Raw genomic sequence first — 12,171 nt, 5'->3', positions numbered from 1 at the left:
GTGAAAAAGAATAATCAACATACACTGAAGCCAAAATGTATATTTAAGTAATGCTCTATTAAGTTGAGGAGAGCAAAAATTTATTAGAACTGTGTAAGAGTATTTTATTTTTATTTATTTATTTTTGTTATTTTTAATTATTAAAATATATATCAAGAAATGTTATATTTTAGTTTCATTTTAATTAATAAACTCCTTTAAGTTCAACAAGTGAATTTTTTATTTTTATTAATTAGAAAGTAATAAGATCCACGAATCCTTAAATATAACTTCAAATCTGAGGTTTAGATATAGCCAAATGTTTAAAAATAAACTAACTAAAAATGAGTTTACTACAACCATAGGAACCCCCAAAAATATCTAAGAAGAGTTCTGAAACACCCTGTACAGTTCAACAGTTCACTGAAATCTTTTCTTTTGATTATTATTAAAAAGATCATGATGTCTTCTATAACCAACTGATTAATAAATAGCCAGTGAACTCCATACACATTCCACAGTGTTAGCACCAGATCCACACTTATATATTGAATCTTCTTCTTCTATGGGGCGGCCTATTGCCATGCACTTAAGCCTCAAAAGCCTTTTGCGCACCCTGGAAGCACAACATGAGGCCTACCAATCTACGGTTTCAGCAGTTCCAGAAACCGCCAAATCAGGTCCTCCCGAGAAATTTACCACCCTAGTCCAAACTACAAAAGATGACATACCACTCCCTTGCTATTGCAGGACAATCAAAAGAGCAGGTGTTCAGCAGTTTCCTCCTGTTCATCACACATTCTACAGAGCGAATCTTCCTGAAGATGCTTCCCCAGGTGACCATGTTCTGTAATCAGACCTATAAGCCGAGAAGACACCAATCAGTTAGTGAAAGAAGGTCAGACGCCACCCTAGAGGAAGGCGACTGTAGTACAATTCTGGTCATTCTCATACCCGGATGCAGCCTCCACCTTCTCTCATGTTCAGCGCGAACCCATTTCAAGACAGCCCCAAAGGATTCACACCTAGAGATACCACATAACGGTTGATAACCCATCATATTGGACGCTGAGCCCAGGTTGGCTAGGTTATCACCTCTTTCATTCCCGTGTATTTTCCCTCATGACCAGGAACCCAACAAACATTCACATTGTTGATTCTGGCAAGGGAAGAAATGACTTGATAGCAATCCCAGACAAGTTTGGAATAGAACACACAAGAGTGTTGCCTGACTATCCGTGAAAATATTGATCGTCTTACTCCTAAATTGAATCTTAATCTCCGCACACCAATAGGTCTTCAAAGTGAAATAATGACATTACATAATACGAAGTAGTGTCCAAAAGTTTCCAGAATCTGTTACTTATGATTTATTGAAAACATGTACAGTGATGTTACCTTACTTTCCTATGCTCCTCCTTGTTAAACTTGTGTAACTAACAAAAGACTATTCTTATTACTACCATTCCTTGGCATAGAGTACTATAATGAAAATGACCATAAAAATTAACTATTAATGATTTCAGCAAGTTTATAAATTCATCGCTCAGTTCCAATTCTCCTATGTACAGCAAATAAGAATTACCACAAAAATTGTTCTAACAGGCCTTTCAGACGATACATCACACGTAATAGGCATAAATACCCAAAACATACCCCATCTAAAACCCGAAGAAAAAATTACTTTTAGTAATTGCTCACTACAACTTTTTAGGAACGAAGACTGGATAGAAATGTGGACAGTTCAACTACTCAATCTATAATAGATTCCACAATATTTTAAAATACTTTTTAGATATTGTCTGTCCTTATACTGCTTCAAAGAAAAAATGTAACACACCGCAGTACTTCTGGGATGAGGAAAGTGAGCTACTAAGGAGAACATTCAGGCAACTTAACCCTATAAGTGGCAGTCATTTGTGGTCTCAGTGGCAGGTCATTTTCGGGTAAATTGCCGTGATCGTTAAACTTATTTTTAGAAAATATTGTCTAAGTGACCTAGCAACATTATATATTTTTGTTTTCCTTATGAACTATAGAATAAGAATAAATATAATATTTGGTTCCTTACCATTATTTTCAGATTAATATCATTGTGGATGTGTAAAGATTTTTTTTTTAGACAAAATAATTTTTAAGTTCTACTGTCCGTCACTTTGAAACTACTGGAGCTACAAAATAATGTCAAATTCACAGAATATACACAATTTTATTCTAAACAAATTACTTCCTATACATTTTTTTCTATTTACAAGAACAAAAAAGTTAGATGGGAAAAACTAAATCTATGTATAAACTGGTTTTTTTACTCCGAGTCACTAGAAGGGGCTTCTTTTCCTCCCAGTAGTGTAGGGCCTATAATAGTGGCTTAGTTTGTCATAGCACAGTATATTTCATAAATATAAAACAGGAATTGTCTTATCGCAAACCCCTCCCCATCCTCAGACAGAGGTCAAAGTCGAGCGGTCTAGTAGATAACATGACTACAGAATCTCGCCGCCCGTTCAGCTGGTGCGCCGCATTCTTGTACTTTCGTGCCGAAGTGTCTGTCGAGTGCGTCGCTTTGTTGTACTTCCGTGTTTTACTGTGTGTGTGTAATAGATTAATGATGGGTGACACTATGAGAATTTGGGATTTACCCAGGAGCGAAGAGGGGGCCATTCGTTTTTTACAAGATCATGACTAGTTGCCTACATCTAAAATATGCGTGGCGGTCGGCAGTTGCTGCTGAAGGCGGAAATCCACTAGACTCACTCATCCTTGATATTGCTGCTTTCTGGGCGTCACAGGAAACCCATTAACAATTGATAATCATTGTAAGTTTGTAATTAAAGAGTTGCTTTTTCGTTCTATAATGTTTTTTTTTCTATAAATTTATATGTTTGTGTTCCTCATACAGTAGAACCCCTCATATCCGGCCACCACGGGACCAAGCCCCTGGCCGGATAACGATTCGGCCGGATAAACCAACCTACAGTACACAGCACTTGACGAAACAAAACAATTTTACTGTACTGTACTAACCGCACTGGAAATAATCAACGAACTGTTTACAGGTTAAACCTATTAGCTCAACTGAGGACAACACAGGAAAATGTAAACAAATAGATACACCAAAATAACGCAAGAGTCGTGGGAGACTAGTGCGTGCAACTGCGCGTCTGCAAGCCGTGGTAAATAAATTTCGATATTGGCTTCCGATAAATGGCCGGATAAACCGAGGTGCGGTAAAACCGAGGCCGGATATGAGGGGTTCTACTGTACTGGTGTGGTCGGTATAATCCCAAAGTACCCCAACATTTTCCATGACGAACGAATAACCTAAACATTTACCGGTAACACAAACAACGCGATAAACAATAATATACTGACAATAACAGTATGCAAAGTCGCCAAACAAAACAGTGACGAGACGAGTAGACAGCTGTTCTCTCGTCTGCCGCCAGGTCAAACGAAAACCGTTGGATTCATTTAAGCCAGCAAACATTAGTAACATGAATACACACTATACTATATGATATGTATAGGAAATTTCATGGAGAATACGATAGTTCAAACTAGGCCTAAAAATAATGGACGGTTGCGGAGCAACAGCCTTAAATGTGAAGCGATGGCTGTGACGGCGCTTGCCACTTCGCGGCGGCGTGAATCATACATCTCAGACGGCGCTTACCACTTAGAGGGTTAATGAGAGGCATCATTGCACTGGGTTGATAGAACACAAAGCAGAAGTAGAAAATAAAAAAACGGGTTAGGACCTAAAACTTTGTAAAGACCAAAATGCTATTCTAATTGATCAGGGTGACAATAAATCAAAAGCATTATGGCAGGTCATAATTCAAGAAAGGAAAACTACTGTAAGTGAAACATTTCACTAATTAAATGCAACTCTAAACGTTCTATGTGGAATATATCATGGTATCTCCGAACAACGCATTGGTTATATTTGTTATGTCTAAAAAGTCCAAGAGAGTGCTTCTTGGATTTCAGTGTGATGCAATGTGCAGAGTGACCTCATCATAACATTCGGTGACAGTTACAACTGAGCGTTTGTTTGTTTATAAATCTGGGCTCACTCAGCACCCCAGCTGTCACTCTTAAGAGGAAATACTCGGTCATGACAATAAGTTGCTGTGCACACATTCAGTTTCCTTGCTAACTGATACCACACAACTATGGCAAAATATTATCTTGCTATATCTTGTATTAGTATTTTATAATATTGTTTCACGAGTATAACATTACTATTATGCTTACTAAATAAATGTAACTTTGTGTAAATATAATTTATTCTTGAAAACTTGTTTGAAATTCATCACATTTCAAGTCAATTTTAGTATTCATTTTTCACTCTAATTTTTTTTTTATGTTGATATCATATGTTTTAATTAATTTAAAATTACTATATTATGTGAACTATAATAACCTAACTGTGTGTAATTATAACGAAAAAAAGTTAAATAAAAATAATAATAAAAGTAAATAAAGTTAATTTTGGTTTATTTTAAAAAGTACTTTGCACGTATACATGTGATTAATAAAAAATTTAATTCAATTGAAATATTCATTTTTTATTTGAGCGTCAGGAAGATATTATATGATTTCTTTACATCGTGTAGAAGGTTAAGAGAACAAAAAGCTTTAACAACTTCTTTGCCAGCACTGCAGAAAGAGCAATGTTACTAAACAACTAAATAACACTGACTACTATGTTTACAAACAGACTAACTCTCCCTTTATCCTGCTATTATTGAAGAAACCCTAAATCTCGGTTCCCTTAAATCTATAAATTCCCTTAAATCTAAGACATCTGCTGGCATTGATAAAATTCCGTCAAAACCAGGAAAGAACCACAAAGTAGAGATAGCCATACTATTGACAATCATAATTTATTAATAAATCATTTGAAGGTATTTTTCCACCAAAACTAAAAACTGCTAAGTCCACCCAATCTTTAAAAATGGCTCTACAACAAAACAATCAGCTACTACCCAATTTCTCTCCTGCCCACCTTTTCAAAAATTATGCAAAGGATAGCTTTAAATAGATTGCTACGCCACCTGGAACAAAACAACCTGTAAACTAAAAACAAACATGACCTTTTGAAAGGCAGATAGACAGCTATAGCTCTTGTACAACTTATTGTACAATAGGCTGTGTAATAACAAGCCTATACCTAAATTTTAATAAGGCTTTCAATTATTTAAATAATGACTGTGTACTTGGTAAGTTAGATGCTCTAGAAATCAATCTGGTTTGACAACTATTTAAATAACAACAAATGTCAACTAACAAGATTATAAATTATTAATTTGTTTAAAATTGTTAAAATTTAGGAAGGGGTAGGGCAACAAATTGGAATAGTAGAGGAAGGGATGGAATACAAAATTAAAAATCATACCATATTGGACATTTTATTTGACACATTATGAAAGATGAGAAAAGCTGCAGATGTTTGGCTTTTCAAATATTAATATCTCCCGACAAATTCAGAACTGAAATTTAATATTATTATTGCATGTTTTCTTATTGATAAAACAGAGTTACAACACAACAATGATTCTCTTGTCTCACCTATCGTTGTTCCCTCTTCCTCTCTTCCTGCAAGTCATGAAACATATCATTACAAATAATAAACAAAATTGTCACAAACTTGGATGACCACAACTTTCAAACCAATAATTTGAATTAATTTTATTAATTTTTTGAAATGTCAGGCATTAAGAAATGGATGCATCTAAGATGTACGATGTATTAAATGAGTAATGATATTGTTTACTATCTGAAGTCAACCGATCTTAGAAATGGTAATTATTACTCCTCTGTGACCATGGAATATAAAAAATATTTTTAGTTTGATTAACATACACTCCAGATCACTTACACAAGGGTTAGGTTGTACTGACCATTAGATAACAGTGACCCTAAATTCCGATGTTTATCAACATCTAAGTCAACCCAATACACACCAGATCTTCTTGTAGTCCAATATTGACCAAGAATTGTATGTAGACATAATATACATATGATGAAACCTCATTGCCTAACCCACCACCAAGGAACTTGGCCACAGCACAGGACCACAGGTAATGCTCACAAACAATAAAATATTTAAAATAAATATTGGAAACTTTGATTTATATATTTAGTAATGACATCCTTGAGAAATAGTACATAACAATTGTAATTCATTTGAATATGAACATCAAGGAGACTCCTCAAAAAGTACACAACTAAAAACTAGAAAGAGAAACGCTGAATTAATGACATTATGAGTTCAGTTTCGGGCATACTCCGAACAAAATTGGCCTCGTGCCAGCAGCTAAACCTTTACCAAAAGGAGTTGGAATGTTGATGCTGGTCATTTCCCAGCTAAATCAGCTACCACAACCAAACCAATCTGCCCTTCTTAGGAACCAATTTATTTCAGGAATATAAAAAAACAATGTAAAGGATGTCTTATTTCCTAACGTGAAGTTAGGACTGATAAGTCTTCTCTGACATCTAACATGGAAGTCAACGGCTTAAAGGTGATTTCCGAACCACCACCAATGACAGGGCAAGAGGGTTGCTTGCAAGAACAGGATCATTCCGTGGTCACCCATCCAACCAACCTCACTCAGCATTGATTCACTCAGTTATCTAGCGAAACACACTACACTATGTCATTGGCAGAATATAGAATCTATCATGAATTTATGCCATTTCAACATGGAAGGTTTGAGCAGGTCCGAGTCTGAATGTCTAAGTAAAATACTTTCACAACACGAGGTCGATATATTTGTTTTCATGAAACTCATGTTTTAAAAAGCAATGGAAGTGTTGGGAGGCAATATTACTAATTTGAGAAAGCTATTGACATGGCTATTGGATTTTATGAGATAGCAATGTAGGTCCGACATTACAAAGTGTCAATAATAAAAAAAGCTGTGCTGACAACATCTTTATACTGGCCAATAGACTTTCTGAAATAACTATAGTAAACTTTTACAAGCCTCCAAACACGCAATGTTCAAATACTTTGCTTTCATCGTGTGTCCCACGTACTATCTATTTTTATGAGTTTAATAGTCCCCACAGCTATTGAGATGAAATATATTCTCTATGATTCTAAAGACACAAGTACTTTCTATTCAGTTTAGTGGCAAAGAGGTTACTCTTTAGACTTGTGCTTTTATTCAAGTGACAGAACTTTGCTAATGATTAAACAAGAAAGTTCTTGGTGTTTTTCATACTCTTAGCACATACCTGTTACGATTCCCGTACATAATTTTAGTTTGAGCTATTCTGTACAAACTATACCACAATTTATTTGTAAGGGATACAAAATCCCTACAAAATACGCTTTTTGGCCTATGAAGATAACAGAAAACAGTTAGGTAGAAAGGAAACAGTTCTTTTCAGATCTGTTGGAAACTTAATAAATAAAAAGTAATAGCAATTACTTGGTTAAAATTTCAGTTTTGTTCAAATAGAGATGTAACACCAAATAATTTTAAAAGTATAATATAATATCTATACTTAGGACCATAGATAAGTTTTTCTTGACTGTATAACATTATGAACGATGACTTACGCCAATACTTAAATTGAAGTTAATAAAAGTAATTTCTCACAATTTTAAAAATACAACTAACTAGTGCACTGACCGTTTCCTCCTTCGGCGGCCCTTGTCCTTGTGTGGGGTATTGGTGGGCTGGCTAGCGGGTGGGCTGGTAGGTGACATGTTGCTGTTAGAAAGATTGTACGTGTTGTCTTCTGACTCCTTTTCTTCCAGTGTCTCCTGCAGTCTCTCGCTCAGCTCCACCTCGTCCGCCCAGTTCTGTAACCATTCTCACTTATCAAATGTACTGTCACAACTACCCCCGGTTATTTAACCGAGGAAAAATACCTTAGTTGCAAAATCATATCTGTCCAACAGTCTTTCCAAGAATACAATAGATAAACCAATAGAGTATCAAAGGGCCTGGCAGACATAACAAACAAGTTATCGCACAGACAGAAAATCGTACAGTCTTCCATTTGACTTTTTTATCCCAAATTCAATAGAGTTCCTCTTTGGAGCAAAACGAACCTATATGCTAAGTTACAAATCTGTGACCTTTCCATCAAGACGTATCGTACAAACGGTCAAACCGACAGACATTTGCCCAGACGTAGTTCTCTTTGACATTTGACCCCAAAATAAGTTATTTCTTCCCTGAACTAAGAGGAACCTGTTCCAAGTTTAGAGTTTCAAGGAGTTTTAACAATCAGGAGTTATCACTCAGAAGGGCAGACAGATTGCTGCCCTTCAACCTTTTGACCCCTAAAATCAATAATAATCTTTCTTGGACAAAAAGGAACCTATATACCAAATTTCAAGTCTCTAGGATATTTCTATAGTTATCGCACAAATGGATGGACAGACAAGATGGATCAACACGCTAAATTTAAGGCCCTGCTGGAGTCCTTCATAACGCAAAAATACGCTACCATACTAGTTATATCAATTTTATATTGTTATTAACAACTCAACGCATCCACATACCTGTGAATGTATGATTAAGGAAGGATAATTATGATTATAGTTTTCTCATATGCCTAGATCAATCGCTGACCTACCTCTCCTAAAATTCTAACCTCCAAATAAGTGGTACAGAACAAAACCACTGATATGAGTCAAATAGGTCAAAATGTAGTTTCATACTATTTACAAATTTGGGAAATTATTGTCTCATCTAATCAATTGTGAATTTAAAGCAATAGGAAGTTTCAAATCTGCATTTAATATTCCAAAAATAACCACTTCTATACAGGCTACGTAAATGACTACTCACATTGAAACTTTAAGCAGATTTTATCGCTCGTGGGGCTGGAAAAATCTTATTTCCATCTGTCTATCTTTTCGCACGATATCTCTAAAACGAACTGACCTATAGAATTGAAATTGTGCACGAGGCTTCATTTCTATCTAAGGAACACTAATTTTATGGTTTATATCACTCCATTGAATTCAGCTGATCATTAGCGAATATTCTTCTATTAGTCACATGTGTGACCATGATGGCAAAGAGAAAATAGCAGAAAAAATAAATTTGTAAACAACTCAATACACCCATAAGAGATTCAAACATTTGACATATTAACACATGTAGCTTAACTCTCCTGACACATACATAATTTTATAGTGACGTGGTGTGTAGACTTTTATTATTATAACACTTATATGAAACTCAATATAATGAAGAAAAATCTGAATGTATTAAGATGTCAACAAAGATTTTATATTTAGGATTTTAATTTTTACACAAAACTCAATTTCTACAAGAATGAGTATTATGATGTGCGATTCGGTGTCATCTTTTTTGTATGATTTTCTGTCTGTCTATCTCTCTGTGGGGCATCTCAAGAATGAATTGAACTATATATTTGAAATTTTTCACACAACTTCAGCAAAGCCTGTTATGATATATAGTCATACATCTACTTTGTATTATTTTATTGGAACTTTACAATATTTCAGCTTAAAAGTATTTAATCTTTTTTTTTAGGTTGAAAACTTTGATTTTTGACTTAGTTAAGGTATCTAGGTCTCTGAATTGTTCTATCTAGCCTGTTTGAAATTTTTACATTATTTACTGCATTTGATGTACAAATACAACAAAGGAATATTAGAATTGAATATTTTGAAATGAACAATGATCTCAATGTACCAGGATGTGAAGCTTCATCTCTATTTATTATCTAGTTGTTTGAACAATCATGAAAATTAAATTTGTAATGGTAGTTAAAATTATAATAAAATAATTAGAATACTTAAATAAAAAATAATAATTAAGAAAATTATCCTTACCATTCCAGTACCCGATGATTTCTTGAACGTCAGATCCTGTGGAGACTTGGGTTGTACAGGACTTTTCATTTTGTTATTGGGGCTAATGTTCTCAGGTATTTCTAACTTATTTAAGTCTGGCAATGGCTTCCCTTCTTCTTTGTGTGGTTTCACATCCACATCATCCTGATTAATTTTTGTACTTTCCTGTTCCTCAAAGCTCCTGTTTTTGCTCATATCCTGTTTCGGTGACTCCACCTGTAGTGGAACGGGCTCACTGTGTAGGCCTGATTCCCGGAGCGCATCTGGTGTCAAGGATCTTGTCATTCTTTCCTCTTCAAAGGTAATTCTTTCTCTTTCCAGTTCGTGTTGAGGCACACGTCCTCTCCCTCTAACTCGGGTATGGGGGAGAGTCTGAGACCACAAAGGCGGCGGAGGCAGTTGGGAGCGAATTATTGGTGGAGGAGGCCTCGAAAATATTATAGGTGGAGGAACATTTGTATAAAACGAATTGGTAGTTGTACCTTGAAATGTTACAGAACTACCATCCCACGGATCTTCTGAATTTGTTCCAATAAAGGTCGCATTCACTACTGAATAATTTGGTTTCGTGTCTGCTATTACATTAGATGGTGTGGTCGGGGTAGGAGTACCGTAACTGGGTTCAGAGTCAGTCCCACCATAGCTCAGGTCAGGATTAGAACCGAGGGATGGCTTCTCTGTTTCTGCGCTCATGTAATGTGAAGGAGGCTCCTGAAACCCATTCCCTTCCATGTACTTTTTCTGTAAGCGAGGTGGGAGTGATTCAAAAGAGAGGTGATACTGTTTGTTTTTGGAGTGAACTTGTTTGTTATTCCTCCTTGCGTAAGGCCCAGAAGGTGGTTTAATATTGGGCCTATCTTGACTCCAAGAGCCATCTTCACCGGGCTCCACACTTCTCGTGTCTCTGCCTCTACTGTCCGTCTGAACTGAAGGCAAAGGTAGACTCCTTGGCTCTGAAACTTGTCTCATGTTTCTGCTCGGCAAAGGTTTTGTATTTCTGAGTGAACACGAAGGGTCCCTCTCACTCTCCCCGTCGGTGGTCGTGTAGCCACTGGTTTCATAACCTGTTATATCATAATTACTACTGGCTTTCGGTAAACCCGTCAAGGGATTGTGAGTAAATTTAAGGTCCAACAATGACGGTATACTTTTTCCATTTCTATTTCCGTTCACTTGACTAACAGTTTCTTCTTTACTGTCTCCCCTACCGTTTCGTCTCTTGGGCTTCTTTGTTTTTTTATTCCTGTCGTTTGGTCTTCTTTGTGGTGGTTCGGATTCCCCTCTAAAAGATCTAGAATCAGACCACTGGCTGTTCATATCTCTGCCTCCACCATCTTTTCTGAACGAATCATTCTCTTGCTTGGGTTGATCGCATTCATGTTTGAATGAATCTTCTCGTTTGAATGAATCACTTCTCTGGGAGTTACTATAGTTTTTTGACTTGTATCTTCTGGTATCCTGGTTGTTCTGTGAGGGTGTCGAGGGTTTGGGAGGAATGTATATTGGAACTTCAGGTTTTTTTGCTCGTCTCCTCCCATCACTCAGATTTCCAATACTTCCACTGCGATTTTGGCTCATGCCTCTCCCATCTTTACGCGAACTGTTTGAACATACACTGAGTCTGTCGAAATCATCTGTAAGATTATTATAAACATCTCTCCTGTCCCTACCCGAATCGCTTTTGTCTCTTCTGTAGGAGGCTCCATCTTCGGAAAATTCTTCATCAAAAGCCGACTTTCGCAGAGGACCACTTCCTGGCCGGTATATCTCTACCGGAGGCTTCCCTCCTCTTCTGCTGCCAATGGCAGAAGACATGTTTTCTGTAAAAACAAAAAAAGTTTATGAGAATCAAATAAAATTATAGTTCAATAACTTCATAAAATGGTGCAGCAGGTACAGTACTAATCACACAATAACCAAATCAAGCAATGTCGAGTATGATGGTTGGATGGGTGACCACTGAGCGATCCTATCCTTGCAAACAGTCCACCTGCTCTGCCATTGATGGTGGTTGAGAACTCAAGCCTTTGGACACCAGCTTGTGCCAGATAAGTTTTCTTAGCCTAAATTCGCCTGGTAAAATAAAACATTATTTACCTTTACCTTTTACCTTTATATTTCTGATAATTGAATAATTTGATGTAGGCCTATTCTTAGGTAAATGCAAAACAGTCTGGCATCACAAGCTTTAAGCATTTAATAAATTTTCGTGTAATTAAAAATTTTTGTTATAAATATGACTACACTAAACAATCATTAATAAAAATCTCATACAGGTCATTTTTATAAATCTTTAAGTTTTGCTCAGCTAGTGAGAAGTTATAAAAGATGTTCCC

The 12,171-nt window shown here is 36.1% G+C and overlaps 1 protein-coding gene across 3 annotated transcripts in view; it reads right to left on the bottom strand.

Moving 5' to 3' along the window:
• The window catches only part of LOC124367467 (telomerase-binding protein EST1A), a 113,750-nt gene that overhangs the window by 89,721 nt on the left and 11,858 nt on the right, over positions 1–12,171 (bottom strand). For 2 of the 3 annotated variants that reach the window (XM_046824297.1, XM_046824300.1), the window contains exons 2-4: positions 9,815–11,655; positions 7,629–7,801; positions 5,554–5,580 (exon numbers count right to left, since the gene is read on the bottom strand). In XM_046824297.1, the coding sequence (XP_046680253.1) occupies positions 5,554–5,580; positions 7,629–7,801; positions 9,815–11,655 (2,041 nt within the window). The remainder of the gene's footprint in view (positions 1–5,553; positions 5,581–7,628; positions 7,802–9,814; positions 11,656–12,171) is intronic. The other variant, XM_046824299.1, reaches the window with a different exon arrangement.

The sequence above is a fragment of the Homalodisca vitripennis genome, chromosome 8 (assembly GCF_021130785.1).
Source record: "Homalodisca vitripennis isolate AUS2020 chromosome 8, UT_GWSS_2.1, whole genome shotgun sequence".
Classification (NCBI taxonomy): domain Eukaryota; kingdom Metazoa; phylum Arthropoda; class Insecta; order Hemiptera; family Cicadellidae; genus Homalodisca; species Homalodisca vitripennis.
This window is presented reverse-complemented; position numbering and strand designations above follow the sequence as displayed.